At 36.3% G+C, this 18,859-nt stretch overlaps 1 protein-coding gene across 1 annotated transcript in view; it reads left to right on the top strand.

Annotated features, from left to right (window-relative positions):
• The window catches only part of gnpat (glyceronephosphate O-acyltransferase), a 29,259-nt gene extending 11,967 nt beyond the window's left edge, over positions 1-17,292 (top strand). The window contains exons 7-16 of the mRNA XM_051874779.1: positions 346-497; positions 2,357-2,487; positions 3,222-3,445; positions 6,616-6,867; positions 6,957-7,036; positions 7,233-7,373; positions 8,650-8,749; positions 8,967-9,060; positions 12,492-12,553; positions 15,655-17,292. Coding sequence (XP_051730739.1) covers positions 346-497; positions 2,357-2,487; positions 3,222-3,445; positions 6,616-6,867; positions 6,957-7,036; positions 7,233-7,373; positions 8,650-8,749; positions 8,967-9,060; positions 12,492-12,553; positions 15,655-15,698 — 1,280 coding nt within the window. The 3' untranslated portion in view covers positions 15,699-17,292. The remainder of the gene's footprint in view (positions 1-345; positions 498-2,356; positions 2,488-3,221; positions 3,446-6,615; positions 6,868-6,956; positions 7,037-7,232; positions 7,374-8,649; positions 8,750-8,966; positions 9,061-12,491; positions 12,554-15,654) is intronic.
• Positions 17,293-18,859: the final 1,567 nt, after the last annotated feature.

The raw sequence follows: 18,859 nt of genomic DNA, 5'->3' as shown, positions 1-18,859 counted from the left end.
TTTCAGCCTTTTTTATTGCTGCACAAATAATTCAAGGTGACAGGTAACATTTTTTTTGGTCTGCATTGCTTGTTCACAGGAAGTGAGATGCCAGCTAAATGAAATTTCACAGGATTTTCACAATTGAATCATAGTCCCAGAATGAAATAGCGCCCCTGTCTAATTTATGGCACAGAGGTTCAAAACGACAGCTTGAAACCTGGAAAGCATGACGGTGGCAGCTCATCAATCAAATGGAACAAAAGCAAATTTAGATGAATGAGAGAAACAAAATGGTCCACCTCTTTGAACACCGTTTTGTGTCAGCTTCATCTCCCACACTCTTTCTTTCTTCTTCTCCCTAAGGGTTGTTGAATATTGTGATGGAGCCTTTTTTTAAAGGAGAGCTATTTGACGTGAACCTGGTTCCTGTCAGCATCAGCTACGAGAGAATTCTGGAAGAAACTCTGTACGCCCGTGAGCTGCTTGGTGTCCCGAAGCCCAAAGAGTCGACTTCAGTACGTGTGGCCTTCTTCTGCACATTATTATTCAATCATCATTTTTAGCAGACATACTGTATAACAACAAAATATACGCAGCATTATTTGATAAAAAAAAAAACAGTAAAAATTGTAATATTGTGAGATATTATTACAGTTTAAAATAACTTTCTTTTTTATTTTAATATATTTCAATTTAAAATGTAATTTATTCCTGTGATGCAAAGCTGAATTTTCAGCATCATTACTCCAGTCTTCACTGTCACATAATCCTTCAGAAATCATTCTAATAAGCTGATTTGCTAATGTTGAAATGTTTGCTAATGCTGATTTATTAGTGTTGAAAAGGCTGTATTGCTTGATATTTTTGTGGAAAACGTGACACATTTTTTCAGATTCTTCAATGAATGAAAAGTTCTAAATATTTTTTCTAAAGTCTTTTGATCAGTTTAATGCATACTTGTTGAATAAAAGTTTTGAGTATTATTTTCTTTCAAAAAAGAAAAAGAAAAAAACCTTACTGATTTTGAACTTTTGAATGGTGTGTAAATATGAAAGTATGTACCTAGAAAGAATAAGTCATTTTAATATTTTTCATAATGGAGTCCATATAATATAAATGTATGGTAACACTTAGGTTACAAATAAGGTTCATTAGTTAACTACATTAGTTAACATGAACTAATAATGAACTGCACTTATACAGCACTTATTAATCTTTGTTAATGTTAATTTCCACATTTACTAATACATTATTAAAATCTTGTTAAAATTAGTTAATGCACTGTGAAATAACATGAACAGACAAAGAAAAACTGTATTTTCATTAACTAATGTTAACGAAGATTAGTAAATACATTAACAAATGTATTGCTCATGGTTAGTTCATGTTAGTTAATACATTAACTAATGTTTAACTAATGAACCTTATTGTAAAGTGTTACCACACATATATATATATATATAATTTTTTTTTTTTTTTTTTTTTTTTTTTTTTCTCACCCCTTTGGTTAAATATTCTTTCAGTGTTTCAGACATAAAACCTCAGTGCTTGGATGTTTAGTTTTTTTTTACTGGAACTTTTTTTTTTTTTCTTTCTTTTTTTGGAACATCCAGACATTTTACTGGAAAGACAGACCTCAGGGAACCGCTCTTCGTATGTGGATTACTCAGTTATCTGGATTTTACTTTTGATGATTTGACATGATCCAGGATTGTTAGGTTCTTCAAAGCTCACTGTCATAGCAACAGGTCCATAAGCTCAAAACTTCTCGGGCTTATTTCATGTAAACAGGATTAGATTGCATCTTTTTAAGTGAAGGTGATATTTAAAGTCTTGACCCTTAAGAAAATTTAATTAATGCTGTCATGTAACACTTGCTTCACAGGTAAAATTAAATGAATTGCTAAGTACAGCATTGAAATAAAAATGTAAAGACTGTACAAATTACTAGAAAACGTGAAATAATGGAAATAATACGGAATTATGTATCAAACAATACACATTTCATTTATCTGTTATAACTTTTATGTTGTTTTGGTCACTTGGCTGTTTCCTTATAGAAATTTGTGATGTCATTATTGTGCCGTCTTGCCACCAGCCAATCGTTGCATTGCTGATCATGGTTTCGAGTATTGATATATCTGGCCTGGCCAATGAACATGCAATAATATCAGACAACTTAATCCAGATATTTTAATCAAATCCACAAATTTGTTTGATTAATCAAATTATCCAGAGATTAGTTATCACGATTAGAAGAATTGGCATGTGTCAAATCATCTCATATGTATTAAGTGAGGTACGAAGAACGAATCCCAGAGAGTTAATTGTTCTGTTTTTGTTGACATCCATTTCTCAACTCTGTTTCTCTCAGGGTCTGTTGAAGGCCCGGCGGGTCTTGAGTGAGGACTATGGCAGTATGCATGTGTACTTTGGTCATCCTGTATCTGTGCGCAGTCTGGCAGAGGGAAAAATAAACCGCTCTCAGTACAACCTGCTGCCAAGGTATGACACCTGCAGTTTTGCACTAAAGGTCAACATTATTCACACAAAGCATGCTAGCAGCCACATAGCGGGATTTGACCACCATGGCATGCAAAGTTTTCTGATCCTTGTTTAATAATGTCACAGTAAATTATGTTAATTAATAAAAAGTTTTCTGTAGTGTAAAACAATCAGAAAGATGATCAAATTATTTAAATTTTTGCATTTTGCCAGACATTTCTATCTAAAGCAACTTGCAGTGTGAGAAGTGCTTCTTGGGAGTGTTACTGGAAAATTAATAATCAATGTTCTTTTTTTTTTTTTCTTTTTTTTTTTTTTTTTCCCATTATTTTAAAAATATATTACAATTTTAAAATAGAAAACAGTTGTTTTAAATTGAAATAATATTACACAATATTGCTTTTTTTCTGTATTTTTGTTCAAATAAATGCAGCCGCCTTGGTGAGCAAAAGATTTAAAAATCTAACCGACCCCAAACTTTTGGATGGTAGTGTATATTTATATTTATCCATTTACATTCAATATTATCTTTATGTATAGTACATTCATATTTATCTAATTTATTGCCAATTTATTACTTTTTTTTATTTATTTTTTTATCTTTTTATTTTCTACAGATTTCAGCCACAATATGAGTTTAATTGAAGCACCCTGTTCTCTACAAAGTGAAATGTCAGGTTGAACCTCACGACTGAATTTAGTGTGTTTTTTTTGTTGTTGTTTTTTTTAATCAGGTACATTCCTCAGAAACCCAGCACAGACACTCATGAGTTTCTGAACGATGCTGCGTTCCGTCTGGTCCGCATACAGGAGGAGAACATGGTTCTAAAGCCCTGGGTTCTCATCGCCACACTGCTGCTACAGAACCCTGACGGTCTGGACCTCTCCTCTCTCACGGAGCAGACAGACTGGCTTAGACATCTGGCACTGGCATTTGGAGCGTTCTTGGACTGGCCTGGTAAGAGAAGCACCTTGTCAAACCCTCAGGGCTGATGACTTTCTAAGGGAGAACTAATCACTGGATTTGCCAAAGCTAGTGTGAGAGGTTCATGGCATGCTTGAAAGTGATCCAGTGTTTTAAATCTGAGACATTTAAGGCCCCGATATACTCAAGGCGAAGTTCTTTTTCGTTCTTCGCTTAGGGGCAAAAAGAAGTTGAAAATACCTTTGCAGTGATATACTGTTAACGAACATCCCGTCATCACCAACACTGCTGAGAGCGATGTTTAGTGAATATGTAAATATGTGTTGCATGCTTTCCTCTCAATAACAAAATAAACGCACAACAAAAATGACGGCCGATAAGAAAGCATCTGATAAAGGTGATGTGAATATGTTTGCACCAGCTCTGCAATTCAGTGCTCCAGTCAAGTTATGTCACGTTTATTTATATAGCACTTATATAATATGTGTATTGTATAAGTGCTAATAATAAGTCTATTGTATAATACTAATACAGTATTGCCGTAACAAAGTTCAAGCTCAGGGAAGAAGGAGGCGGGAAATGGCAAACGATCAAAATAAACTTTAACACTCTGGGGTCGGCAAACGCGCCGGCGCGTTTTGTTGGATTTTCTTTACATAGCAGCAAAAACGACTTAAAATACTCTGTCATTTTTTGTCATACAGATAAAAGTAATACATCAATTACTTTTAAATTATATAAGTCAAGTCAAAACAAATGTTCTCTCTTTATGTAATCCGTACGAAGAGGTACATTCTTTCCTGTCTGGGAAATAACTAATTATTTTTAATGTGCCACACCCACTGCTATTCGTACCTTAATCATCCACGCAATCCTGTAAAAGTCCCCGTTCTCAATGTAAACAAAGCAACTTCATCAGTCTCTTCAAGTCTTCCTCAAGTTTGGAAGACAAATCAAGCCTTGCGTCAGAAGAACACGACGCAAGGCTTGATCCAGCAGAGGGCATCGTTTAATAAGTTGATCTATTGTTTGACCTTTTTTTTTTTTAACATTAATATATACAGATTTTACTAGTTGGGCTTTTCCCAGACTGAAATGTGTGATATTGTAAAATTTTTCGGTAAAAAATGACTGAACAGCACCACATAAAAAAAAAAAAACAATTACTGTCAGTGTCACTAGCAATTAGAATTACAACTTTAATCTCTACTATAAAGCGGCTCTCCAGTGTGTTCATGTTTTTACTCGCGTCTGACCTTGACGGACTTAACAGAAGAAATGAACCAGAGAAGATTTACATGTCAAAGAAGGCAGAGCCTCAGAGCCACACCTACCTATTACGTAATTGCCACGAACCAATGGTAGTTTGAAGGTGTTTACCAGCCGGAGCATACTTTTCCTGAAACTCCAGAAACAAACTTCATTTTCGAAATGACGTCACACCAGCTCGTTCTTCCATTTTGCTTGAAGCATATCAGGGCCTTTAGACTATGTTCACACTACACACAAATCTGATTTGATTTGGAAATTTTGCCTCATTCCAGTACTAAACTCACAAGGCCCATGAGATAATATAAGCAGCATTTCATACGTCTTGTGCACATTCATACATATACTACTGTGTCTGCTGACTTGTTCACTCATTTTCTGCATACAGTAGTGAATATTACAGCTTGCTATATTAGAAAATTGAAAATGAGTGTGTTCAGACACAGCTCCAGACACACTTTATGATTTAAGTTCACATATCCCATGTGATGCCAAATACGAAATCTAATTTGACTTTTTCAGACTATAACAGATTCTGGCCTTTAAACTACATATGGTGGGTTTGTAAATGCCCCTTACTTGAAAACCACACCCTTTCATTGGTCAACCCTGTCACAGCGCTGAATGGACACAGAAATGTATAATGTATTATAAAGGTATTCATAATGTACATTATAATGCATTATATCTTTTCATAAATAATCCTAACCAAAGTTAAAAAGCGTTATATAATTTGCAGATTTCTTGTTACATCTGAAATTGGTTGTTTGTCATGTGTTTTAATGCATTATACTTTCTAAAGGTGTAACATAAGTATTAAAATATATTATAAGTGAGGTTACAATTATTCAAGGGTTAGTTCACCCAAAAATGAAAATCTCATTAATCTCGTTAATTACTCACCCTTCATGTCGTTCCACACCCGTAAGACCTTTGTTCATGTTTGGAAAACAAATTAAGATATTTTTTGATAAAATCCAATGGCTCAGTGAGGCCTGCATTGACAGCAAGATAATTAACACTTTCAAATGCCCAGAAAGGTACTAAAGATGTACTTAAAAAAGGTTCATGTGACTACAGTGGTTCAACCTTAATGTTATGAAGTGACAAGAATACTTTTTGTATGCCAAAAAAACAAAATAACGACTTTATTCAGTGATGGCCAATTTCAAAACACTGCTTCATGAAACTTTACAAATCTTTTGTTTCGAATCAGTGGTACAGAGCGTGCATCAAACTGCCAAAGTTATGTGATTTTAGTAAACGAGGCTTCGTTATGTCATAAGTGTATCGAAATTTCAATAGTTCACCACTGGGGGGCGTGACTTTGGAAGTTTGATACACGCTAACCCTTTCATGAGAACATACAATGCATTATAAGGTGCATTACAAGGCATAATTAATGCATTAAAAATACTTTTATAATGCATAAGGCTTTAAGTAAAGTGTTACCAGAAAATCTACCAGAATTAATCTTGGTTAATGTTAATTTCTACATATACATATTTAACATTAGAAGTTGTATAAATGAACATTAGTTATTGCATTATAAACAAACATGATTAACAATCAACAACATTATATGAAAATTGCACTGAAAAAACATTCTGATTATCAAAAGTCCTATATGAAATCATATAAAATATTTTATTACATACATACTGTTTGTATCACTGAATAAAGATCTCTAAATTTGAAAGTTAAGCAGCTAGAGTCGTATGAAATTGTATCCGATTATCATATATCATGCTCTTCATATTTTCCCAGCATGGCAAAAATGATCATGCATATCTCCAGGATATGCAGAATCTGCTTGGATAAAGGAAATATGCTTGATGAATAATTCATTGCAGAGAAATCCAATAGCTTAATTGAGCTTACTTGACCTTAATTTGAACAATCCCCAATAATATGATCTCTCTGTCTCTCTCTAGATCACACGACCTGCAGTGAAGTCATCAGCTGTAGTTTAGCGCTGCACAGACACCTGTTGACTGTGTCCGCGGGGCACGTTCAGTTGAACGTCACAGAGGCGCTGCAGGTCGAGACTACACCAGAGGAAACGGTGTTTCACCGAGCTGTCGTTGTGCTCTCTTGTGCCTCCTACAGGAACCAGATCCTGCATGTGTTTCTGAGACCTGCTCTGTTAGCAGTGGCCATGCAAAGTGCCAACTCTAATAGTAAAGGTGTGAGAGAAATATTTTTCATAAATGCTTTTGCTGCTTTTACCTTGAATTAGTATATGTTACCAATCACAGAGTAATTTGTGTTCTAGATGACATCTACAACTGTTTCAGCTTCCTGAGGAACATGTTCTCCAATGAATTTATTCTTTGCCCTGGGGACTCGGTTCAGGTTCGAGCACATTCACAAAATGTTTTTTGATTTGTTGCTGAAACTTTGAGTTTGAACATTGAGAATCATTTGAAAACTAAATCATGTCTCTCTGATGTGAAACCAAATCAAATTCCATCAAGATTCTCACCTCTAGTCTGTAATGAAAAATCTTTCTATGATATATTATTGTATGTATATGTGTGTGTTTTTGTAGGACTTTGAAGAAGCATGTTATTTGCTCATGAAGCGTGGAGTGTTGCAGGTATTGGAGCATGAAATTGTGATGTCACCGAGCGGTCACAGCACCCTCGCTTTCCTGTGTGCAGTTCTGGACCCCTTCCTGCAAGGATACCAGGTGACACCTTACACATAGTGTGCAAATGTACACTACCATTTAAATGTTTGGTGTCAATCATTTATAAAAAAAAAAAAAAAAAAAAAAAAAAAGAAAGAAATTAATTCTTTTTTCAACAAGGTTGAATTAAATTGATCAAATGTAAGTTACATATTAAAGTATATTAAAATAGAAAACAGTTATTTTAAATTTGTAATAATATTTAACAATAATATTTCGCAAATTACTGTTTTTATTGTATTTTTGATCAAATAAATGTAAGCCTTGTTCTGAGCATAAGAGACTTCTTTCAAAAACATTAAAAATCTTACCGACTTCAAACTCCCAAAGTTTGCAAAAAGATAGGTGGATGGAAACAGCTAGTGAGTTGTCTGTAGGAATAGTTAACTAGTTGGTCCTGTATAATTATGCTTATTTCTTAAAGGGATATATCACCCAAAAATGAAAATTATCCCATAATTTACTCACCCTCAAGCCATCCTAGGTGTATATGACTATCTTCTTTCAGCCAAACACAATCGGAATTATATTAAAAAATATCCTAGCTCTTCCAAGCTTTATAATGGGAGTGAATCATGACATTTTTTTGAAGCCCAAAAAAAGTGCATCCATCCATCCATCATACAAGTAATCCATACAGCTCCAGGGGGTTAATAAAGGCCTTCTGAAGTGAAGCGATGTGTTTTTGTAAGAAAAATATCCATAATCATAATTTTATAAACTGTAATCACTAGCTTCCAGCAACAGCCGTCCGCGCATTTAAGAGTTTCGGCGTATGACATAGGACAGTAGGTGTAGCATAAGCATTGGTAGACACCTCTCGCGATTCAAACAAATAGGGCTGGGCAACAAACTCAAGCATTTTAGGCTTTTAATTAGTGACCGGTGTTTTGTTTTGCTCTATCTTCTGCACTTCCGCGTTCATCAATACGCCTGTCTGGTTAGAGTTCACTTTTTGACCGGAACTAGACTTGCGTACGGTCGTTACTGGAAGCCAGTTATTATAGTTTATAAATATGGATATTTTTCTTACAAAAATGCGCAGCTTTGCTTCAGAAGGCCTTTATTAACCCCCTGAAGCCATATGGATTACTTTTATGATGGATGTATGCGCTTTTTTGGGCTTAAGAAAAAAATGGTACCATTAACTCCTATTATAAAGCTTGGAAGAGCCAGGATAGAACTATCCCTTTAAGGTGTTTTCACATAGGACACATTCTTAGGTTCAGAAACTGCTATTGCAGATCATATTAAGTTTGTGTGTGTCTTTGTGCAGGTGGTGTGCCGCTATCTGTGTGAGGAGACTAATGAGAACCTGACGGAGAAGGAGTTTATTCCCGCTGTGAGGAACTTTGCACTGAAACTCATATTAGCAGGTAACACAGTATGACAGTGTTTTGGCTTTTTACATATCAGGTCCTGTTTACACTTAGTATTGACATCCATCGCAGGTGATCTGATTATGCATCTCCTGTGTTGTGTATGCTTGTGATTAGATTTTGTAGAGGTGTAATTGTCTCAGACTTCAAAAAGCTGATTTTGCCTGAGGTTACATCTTCTGTTTTGTCTCTGTGTTTGTCATCATGGCATCAGGCCGTCTGAAGTGTTATGAAGCTTTATCCTCAGACCTGCAGAAGAACACTCTAGCAGCTCTCTTGAGGCTCAAAGCAGTGAGGAAGGTCAAAGTGTAAGTCTATCTACATATAATCTTTAGGGCTGGGTTAAAAATATTGATTTCTCGATTTCAATACATTTTCATTTTGATGAACCGATATCGACTGCTACTAGTTCTCTATTACTAGTTATAGCATGAAATAAACATGAATGAACATTAGAAGGTACGTTGAAAGATACAGTACAGCTTACCAAAATGAATCATGTCTCATGTAATCAGTGTTTCAACCTCAGAGAGACAGCAATAAAACAGCTTATAAGCAATATGTCACATAACAGCACATTTACCTCAGAAAAGTGTAGCAAATATGAAGGGAAATAAGAATAATTCATTATAACTCATTATAATTAATTATAAATATTTGGATCAGTTGTACAAATCAACTTGATGTAGCAGAATTAATATCACAATCAATTAATCTGTTCATCCAGAAAACACTCCGTATTAATCGTCTATCAACTCTCAGAAAGGTTAGCTGTGGTCGCATCGTTTTTTTGTAAGCAGTGACCACAGAATCAACACTCACGTGAATGTGCATAAAAGTTTTATTTGACTAAATCAGGAACACATAACTAGTCTAAACAAACACAATCACGCATACATGGACAAAATGAAAAGTGAACGTGAATAACAATGAAACAGAAACAGGGGTCAGTCAGTTAACCACCTGAACAAAACCATCAGTTTCTTAGATTTAAAGCACCTTGTTAACAAAGGGACTACAGCTTATACTAAACCTCTGTTTAGTTAAAGGTGCAATCAGTAGATTTTGAAGAACGCTGTTGGACATTGTTGATATTTGAAATCAACCCAAACAAACCCACTGCTCTCTTCATTGCTCCACCTCCTAAACTCACACTCCAATCCTAACCACCCTGCTCTGAGTCAGTCTCGAACCCCGGCCTATCCTCCACTGGCCTGGAGGCCTTCCCGCTTAGCTATCTCCAGCGCTGAAAAGCTTTTCTAATATAAACGCGGGTCCTAAAGTGCTTGCCCAGTCATAAACCTTCATTCCAGTGATATTCTTTTGAGCTCTTTTGTATTGTGTCCCATGTCTCGTTCTGCAGTTTTTTTTGTTTATTTTCAAATCTCCCTCTTGCTCGTTCTCTCTCCTCGACATATATTGATTGGTTAGACATTTGTTGTTGGTGTCGGCCCGACTAACTTCCAAAAAGTGTTTTTGAAATTCTACTGAGTCCACCTTTAATCAAATATAAAATATAATTGCAATGCCATAGCTGTTGAACGAGTGGCCATGTGTAGTCTGGGACAAAAGCCTTGATAGTTCAATAGTTCGATGATAATTCTGACTCAGTTGTTGGGAGAGTCCTTGCTCCTGGGTGGAAAGTTACAACATGGCTTGTGTAACTTTATCGGCGGGGAGGTCCCGCGGTGTCACGGTAGGACTGGATGTTTCCGCTCTTTTCCCACATGTACAACCCAAAGAAGAGGCAGGGTCACTGAGATAGTGGACTGTTAACTTTTGCAGAGGTCACACCTCTTGAGATTGGCTTGACCAATGAAAAGGGTGTGATTTCATGTGGGAAACATTTCTTTGTTTGGAAGCTGACTCATTTGCATGATCAGATTGGGCTGTCAGTTTTGTGTCCTCTTATACTCTGATTAATATAACAATTATAAAATGCACATTATGAGGAGGAGATGTACTCCAATGTTTTGGAAATTAAACGAGGATCATTTTGAAATGAAACATGGTAGGCATGCATAAAACAGTATACAATACAAAAGATAATATTAATACACACAATATGTATGTTCATTCATAGAAAGGTTTGTCTATGAGTTAATGAAGAGGAGTCTTTTTTATGGGCATATATGTTTCGATAGGGTATGAGGTGAGAGTGAACTCTCCCTAAAGTCATTTGGGTTCTAAAACAGTCTTATCTTGCTAATGTGCCTTTGTTTCTATGGTAACCAAAGCCTGGTAGTACATCTGGGGTTAGCTGCAGATTGGGGTTTGCTTGTTGGGAGAGGGGTATTGTGGATTATTTGTTAAATGTAACAAATAATTGTGTGTCTGATCTGTCTCAGGGGCCGTTTACACAACACTATTTTTAACTAAAAACAGAAAACTTTTTGTGTTTTGGCCGTTCATTTACATGACTACGGTGTTTTGGGGGCCTGAAAACTCCAACTTTTGAAAACAGGTTTCAAAGTGCAAGTTTTTGAAAACAATACCTTTATCGTCTCTGTGTAAACTACAAAAACACAAAAATGGTGAAAATGGTGATGATTGAGCATGCGCATGAATATTACGTGTTCGTTCTATAAATGCGTAGTGTTTCTTTACAAAGTGACATCGCCAACTACTGGACTGGCATGAATAATACAGCGTTTTTAGTCGTTTTCGTGAATCTGTGGCCCTGTCCCAAATGACACTCACGGCCCTCCTACGAGTCTGCACTTTCGTGACGTAACGTCGCTTTGACTGTCGGGAAGAAGTCTGCCGCGGAGCTCACACCAGTGCGGGCTCAGCAAAAGTGCACATCGAGGGTGCATATTGGCCGCAAAGGGGGCACTCGCAAGCACCCTTCTGAAGCCTAAAATTGACAAATGGGACACCCTAAGGTCTCGTGGACTTAACAGACACACGCACGCGGCAGCCATTGTAAGTCCACAAGACCGAAAGTGCATAGAAGTGTTCCATTTGGGACAGGGCCTGTGTGAACAGGTATCGTTTTGACAACGTTGTCATCTTAAACGCAAAGAAAAAAACTTTTTCGTTTTTATTACATTGTTGTCATGTAAACGTACACTGTCACTACAAAAGTCATTCAGTAAATATATGCACTATATTACATATTCATTATATTTTTTTCTTAACATGTCTTTCAATATTTAATATGTTTAAATAAATGTTTGAATAAAACATCTTTTTATGACAGCCACCGTTTAAATGTTTTAAACATAATTATGTAACTAAAAAGTTAATATGTTTTTCTTTGAGGAATACTGTATCTGATATATATCCAAATGAATCAAAATCGAATCAAATTGTGAAATTTGTGTCAATGCCCAGCCCTAATAGTCTTTATTTGGTAACATTTAAGGTTCATTAATTAACATCAGTTAACTACATTAATTAACATGAACTAATAATGAACTAAACTTCTACAGCATTTATTAATCTTTGTTAATGTTAATTCAACATTTACTAATACATTATTAAAATCAAGAGTTGTATTTGTTAACATTAATTTATGCATGAACAAACAATGAACAGCTGTATTTTTATTAACTAACGTTAACAAAGATTAACAAATACTGTAACAAATGTATTTTTCTTGGTTAGTTCATGTTAGTTAATACATTAACTAATGTTAACAAATGAACCTTATTGTCAAGTGTTACCATTTATTTTATTAGATATGTTATAGGCTTTTGAAATGTTATGGTTTTTTAACTGTGAACTTCTCTCACAGTGGAGATCAGGTGGCGTTGAAGGTGAACAAGATTGCAGTGAACTCACTGGGGGATACGCTGGGTAAGAGTGATGTCATCAAAATTGCATGCGTTCAAGTATGGCAGTGTTTGGAGTCGCATTGTAACAATAATGTAAATATTTCTGCAGTATATAGTATGTACAGTGTACTGTGCATAGTAAGTTGCATGGGATAGTTACATTTTTTTGTCACAAGTACAATTAAAGAATTTTTTATAGAGATGTCATGTGTATTAAAAATAGTTTAGTCTTTTTTCCTTCAAGCTGAATTTCAAGTGTTTATTTATTGTTTATATTGAGCATGTGAAGCTAATATGGTAATACATTTAAATACAACTAAATATATAACATTTAAAATGTAAATGTTGATGGTATTTATAAATGAAATAATTATAAATAAACTAAACAAAAAGTAAATTGTAGTTAATCTTGAGACTTTTTGGCCCTGCTGCTGAGCAGATATTTTATTGCTTGCTTTTAAAATTCCTCTTTAACTCTTTCCCATTTTCACAAAAATTTTATGACAAGTAGAATATTTTGTTGTATGAATATCTGAACATACATTCTATTAAAAGAAAAAACAGAGCTAGCTTTAAAAAAATTATTTTATAGCTTAATGCACTCTTTTTTTTTTTTCTTTTTTCATGAAAACATTTTGTACAAAAAACTGAGAAAATCGCGTTTTTGTCAAAGACTACGTCCAGATCGGATTCAGAATAATGATCAAAACATAGATGGAGCAAATTACTTCCATCAACACCCCCAAAACTTGCACAGTCCTATACCTCTTCTTGGGTTCGACATTTCAATTGGTAGCATTAGGCAGTTTTATGCTGTATAATGGTTGATGATAGTGTTAGTGTTATGATTTATATGCTGTATAATGGTTGATGATAGTGTTAGTGTACATATGCGTAAGCAATGCTATCACTTGTTTCTGCTCCTTCTTTGCCTGTTTTGATCCAGAGATTCTACTCTTTCAGAAGATGCATAATAGCGCCCCTACCATATAACAGTGAAAACATGCACTGTGTCCGAAATCGAATACTTTTCTACTATATGGTATATGCGAAAAACAGTACGCCTAAAGAAGTATGTCCGAATCCATAGTGTTTATAAAACAGTAGGCAAAAAGTACCTGGATGACCTACTACTTCCGGCTAGATTCTGAAGTGTGACACTTTACTATCCCATGAGGCCACGGAAGAGGATTTATGATTAACAGTGAAGCGACACAGCTGACGCAGGTATGTCACGTGACAGTAACTACATGGAGGATGTAGTACAAACCTGATTCCAAAAAAGTTGGGACACTGTACAAATTGTGAATAAAAAAGGAATGCAATAATTTACAAATCTCATAAACTTATATTTTATTCACAATAGAATATAGATAACATATCAAATGTTGAAAGTGAGATATTTTGAAATGTCATGCCAAATATTGGCTCATTTTGGATTTCATGAGAGCTACACATTCCAAAAAAGTTGGGACAGGTAGCAATAAGAGGCCGGAAAAGTTAAATGTACATATAAGGAACAGCTGGAGGACCAATTTGCAACTTAGGTCAATTGGCAACATGATTGGGTATAAAAAGAGCCTCTCAGAGTGGCAGTGTCTCTCAGAAGTCAAGATGGGCAGAGGATCACCAATTCCCCCAATGCTGCGGCGAAAAATAGTGGAGCAATATCAGAAAGGAGTTTCTCAGAGGAAAAATTGCAAAGAGTTTGAAGTTACCATCATCTACAGCGCATAATATCATCCAAAGATTCAGAGAATCTGGAACAATCTCTGTGCGTAAGGGTCAAGGCCGGAAAACCAGACTGGATGCCAGTGATCTTCGGGCCCTTAGATGGCACTGCATCACATACAGGAATGCTACTGTAATGGAAATCACAACATGGGCTCAGGAATACTTCCAGAAAACATTGTCGGTGAACACAATCCACCGTGCCATTCGCCGTTGCCGGCTAAAACTCTATAGGTCAAAAAAGAAGCCATATCTAAACATGATCCAGAAGCGCAGGCGTTTTCTCTAGGCTAAGGCCCATTTAAAATGGACTGTGGCAAAGTGGAAAACTGTTCTGTGGTCAAACGAATCAAAATTTGAAGTTCTTTTTGGAAAACTGGGACGCCATGTCATCCGGACTAAAGAGGACAAGGACAACCCAAGCTGTTATCAGCGCTCAGTGCGTGTGGCATGGGCAGCTTACACATCTGGAAAGGCACCATCAATGCTGAAAGGTATATCCAAGTTATAGAACAACATATGCTCTCATCCAGACGTCGTCTCTTTCAGGGAAGACCTTGCATTTTCCAACATGACAATGCCAGACCACATACTGCATCAATTACAACATCATGGCTGCGTAGAAGAAGGATCCGGGTACTGAAATGGCCAGCCTGCAGTCCAGATCTTTCACCCATAGAAAACATTTGGCGCATCATAAAGAGGAAGATGCGACAAAGAAGACCTAAGACAGTTGAGCAACTAGAAGCCTGTATTAGACAAGAATGGGACAACATTCCTATTCCTAAACTTGAGCAACTTGTCTCCTCAGTCCCCAGACGTTTGCAGACTGTTATAAAAAGAAGAGGGGATGCCACACAGTGGTAAACATGGCCTTGTCCCAACTTTTTTGAGATGTGTTGATGCCATGAAATTTAAAATCAACTTATTTTTCCCTTAAAATGATACATTTTCTCAGTTTAAACATTTGATATGTCATCTATGTTGTATTCTGAATAAAATATTAAAATTTGAAACTTCCACATCATTGCATTCCTTTTTTATTCACAATTTGTACAGTGTCCCAACTTTTTTGGAATCGGTTTGTATGTCTGAATTTCATTCATACTACCATATAGAACACACTTTTTCATCAGTCGTGAAGTAAGTTTAAATTCAAATGTACCTACTCAGACAGTATGCGATTTCGGACGCAGCGATGGATTGCTGGAAAATTCTGTCAATTTTTTAAGAAGTAATGTTTTAAATTTTCGGTCACAGTTTGTGTTTGTGTTGTGTGCCTCATTTTACACTGTGACCCAGTTCTTGCTGTGCCGTACTGCCATGACCTCCTGCTTCTCCGTTCGATTTTTCATCTTAACTTGTTTACTTTTCTTTTCTTCTGTCACACAGGAGGTAAAATTCCCAACCAGAAGCCCGTCCTCGCTCGACTGTAGTCGTACACGTACATGGAGAGTCTCTGGAGGGCCAAACCAAACAAAACTGCCTTCATTAACATAATGCCAAATTTTGCAAGGTGGCACGGCTTCGCTGACTACAAAGGTTACCTGTCATCGAGTTTTAAAGGGACGTCACGGGTTTGCCATCTGGGACGCCCCTGCTACGCTAGAAGCACTCTTTTTATCTCTCTCCCTCTTTGACAAACTTGACAGCAGGTTGCCGTGTCTGTGAACGGCCTTCGATCTTCACCGTGTCTTTATCAGACGAGTTTTAAACTGCTCTGATGTTGCCAAGCATATGAAGACAGTGACACTTTTGATGTCTTTTTTTTCGTTTGAACATCCTGTTACTGCCGTTTGCATTCGATTTTAATCCATGTCAGCACTAAAGAGCCTTTGCTTTGATTTGAAACACTGCTACTGTTTGTTCTCACTGGATTATTTTTTTCGTGACTTGTTTGATTTGAATTATTTTCTTTTGCTCTTTAGATATGGCCATCTTTTGCTTTTGCTATGGATCAAGGTTTTTATGGATCATGTTACAAAAATAGGTCACTCAAAAGTGTGCCACAGAAAAATAGTAAGTGTCTGCTCTCATAGGGGAAACTTTTTAGTTAACAGAAAGACTGTTCTAATGAGCCAAATATGGAGACTCCTCATTGCCATAACAGTGTTTATGTGCCTCTCGTAAACTAAACAGCTTTTCTGCTAATACAAAATAATAATGCATAATGAAGCGATGTATTTTTAGACATATCACTGCATTGTTTGCATATTTCACATGGTCTTTCAGTAATTATTATCATGATAACATTTTTTTATTATCAAAAATGTACAGACGATACAGAGGCATGTGGCACTTGACATCAGAATTGGTGTAAACTGCTGAATCTCTGCTTGCTCCATTCTGAACACCCCTGTAATGTTTTATTTCGAAGCATTACATCCATTTTTCAGAATTAACGGATTAAGATTTAAGTCGTACTGACCTAGATTACAAAGATAAGCTTTTAATATTTGAAGTTGATGCATGTCAGTTTCGGTTTTCTTGTTTTTGAATTTTCACACTGCAGCCTAAAACTGAACTATATACAAAGTTTAGATACATTCATATGCTGCACACTCTTTCTAGAATAAAAAAACATATTTGCCCATTGTGTGGATTTGAATGGGAATTCAGGTATATTTTCTATCCCATATTTTGGACTGCTCATCAGACATTATTTGTCCGTGGTCACTGCGTGGATGATGCAACTATTAAACGTAAAGCCATAGCGTCCATCCGATTCTTGCGATTCTTGCACAGTTCATCAAATTAAGTAAAAAAGCTGAAACCATATTTATGTTTACGTTGACAAGCAGCTTTTTACATAATTAGATGAACTCGATTGTGGATTGAAATGGTATTGACAGAATCTGTAGAAATCACTCCTTTGACTTTTGGACATTTTGTTTTTTCTATCTATATTGATTGTGTGTCTTTCTAATAATGTTAATATTGTGATTGAACGGTGATTGTGTCTGATAAATTTTGAAGAAATGGAACTAAAACTAAAGACTAAATATGCATTAAAGCTAAGCGAAACCCAAATGCTGACCCTGTTGTGTGTATTTATATGTATGATTAATCATTTTTAAGGATATTTCACCCAGCATGTTCAGAACTGTTCAGAAATTTGGGCTCAAAAAGATTTTTAAAGTGTTTTTGAAAGAAGCTTCTTATGCTCACCAAGACAGCATTTATTTGATCAAAAATACAGTAAAAACAGAAAGATTGACATATTGTTACAATTTAAAAGAACTGTTTACTATTGTAATATATTTTAATATGCAATTTACCTGTGATGGCAAAGCAATATCTCTGAAAACATCTAAAGAAATTTTCAAATAGGTGCTTTATTTGAGGTCTAAACTACATTCTCACCTAAAAAAGAGAGAAAAAAAAACCTACATTCTGTGACACACTAACAGTAGTATTTGTAAAATTACATTGGGTTTGCTCTTCCGCCATTGACGCTCACTCTGAGTAATGCTGTCAGTATAGATACAAATTGTGAAATGGGTTTCCGTGTGAAATTAGTAGAATATCGCATGGCTGGAAAAGCCTCTCAGCCAATCAGATTCGAGAACCAGAACTAACTGTTATATAAAGTATAACAGTTTTCAGCACCCATTACTCCAGTCAAAGTCTCCTGTCTCCGCAGTCTCCGCTATAATTCATCCCAAAGGTGTTCTATCGGGTTGAGGTCAGGACTCTGTGCAGGCCAGTCAAGTTCTTCCACACCAGACTCACTCATCCATGTCTTTATGGACCTTGCTTTGTACACTGGTGCGCAGTCATGTTGGAACAGGAAGGGGCCATCCCCAAACTGTTCCCAGAGAGTTAAGAGCATGAAATTGTCCAAAATGTCTTGGTATGCTGAAGCATTAAGAGTTCCTTTCACTGGAACTAAGGGGCCAAGCCCAACCCCTGAAAAACAACCCCACACCATAATCCCCCCTCCACCAAACTTTACACCTGGCACAATGCATTCAGGCAAGTACCGTTCTCCTGGCAACCACCAAATCCAGACTCATCCATCGGATTTCCAGACAGAGAAGCGTGATTCTTCACTCCAGAGAACACGTCTCCACTGCTCTAGAGTCCAGTGGCGGCGTGCTTTACACCATCCGACGCTTTGCATTGTACTTGGTGATGTAAGGCTTGGATGCAGCTGCTCGGCCATGGAAACTGAGTTGCTGTTGTTCCCAGTTGCTTCCACTTTGTTATGATACCACTAACAGTTGACCGTGGAATATTTAGTAGTGAGGAAATTTCACGAATGGACTTATTGCACAGGTGGCAACCTATTATGGTACCACACTTGAATTCACTGAGCTCCTGAGAGCGACCCATTCTTTCACAAATGTTTGTAGAAGCAGTCTGCATGCCTAGGTGCTTGATTTTGTGGCCATGGAAGTGATTGGAACACCTGAATTCAATGATTTGGAGGGGTGTCCCAATACTTTTGGCAATATAGTGTATTTCGGGCATCCAAGACCAAATCCTATCTGACTATTTGAATAGGGAATCCTGAAATCTCAAAGAATGCTTGGCGATCTTACAATTAAATAACATATTTGAAATCAGCAACAAAATCTGACATGAACTGACCCAT

Source organism: Ctenopharyngodon idella, chromosome 20 (genome assembly GCF_019924925.1).
Source record: "Ctenopharyngodon idella isolate HZGC_01 chromosome 20, HZGC01, whole genome shotgun sequence".
Lineage (NCBI taxonomy): Eukaryota > Metazoa > Chordata > Actinopteri > Cypriniformes > Xenocyprididae > Ctenopharyngodon > Ctenopharyngodon idella.
Note: the sequence above shows the minus strand (reverse complement) of the source record. Positions and strands in the feature narration are given on the sequence as shown.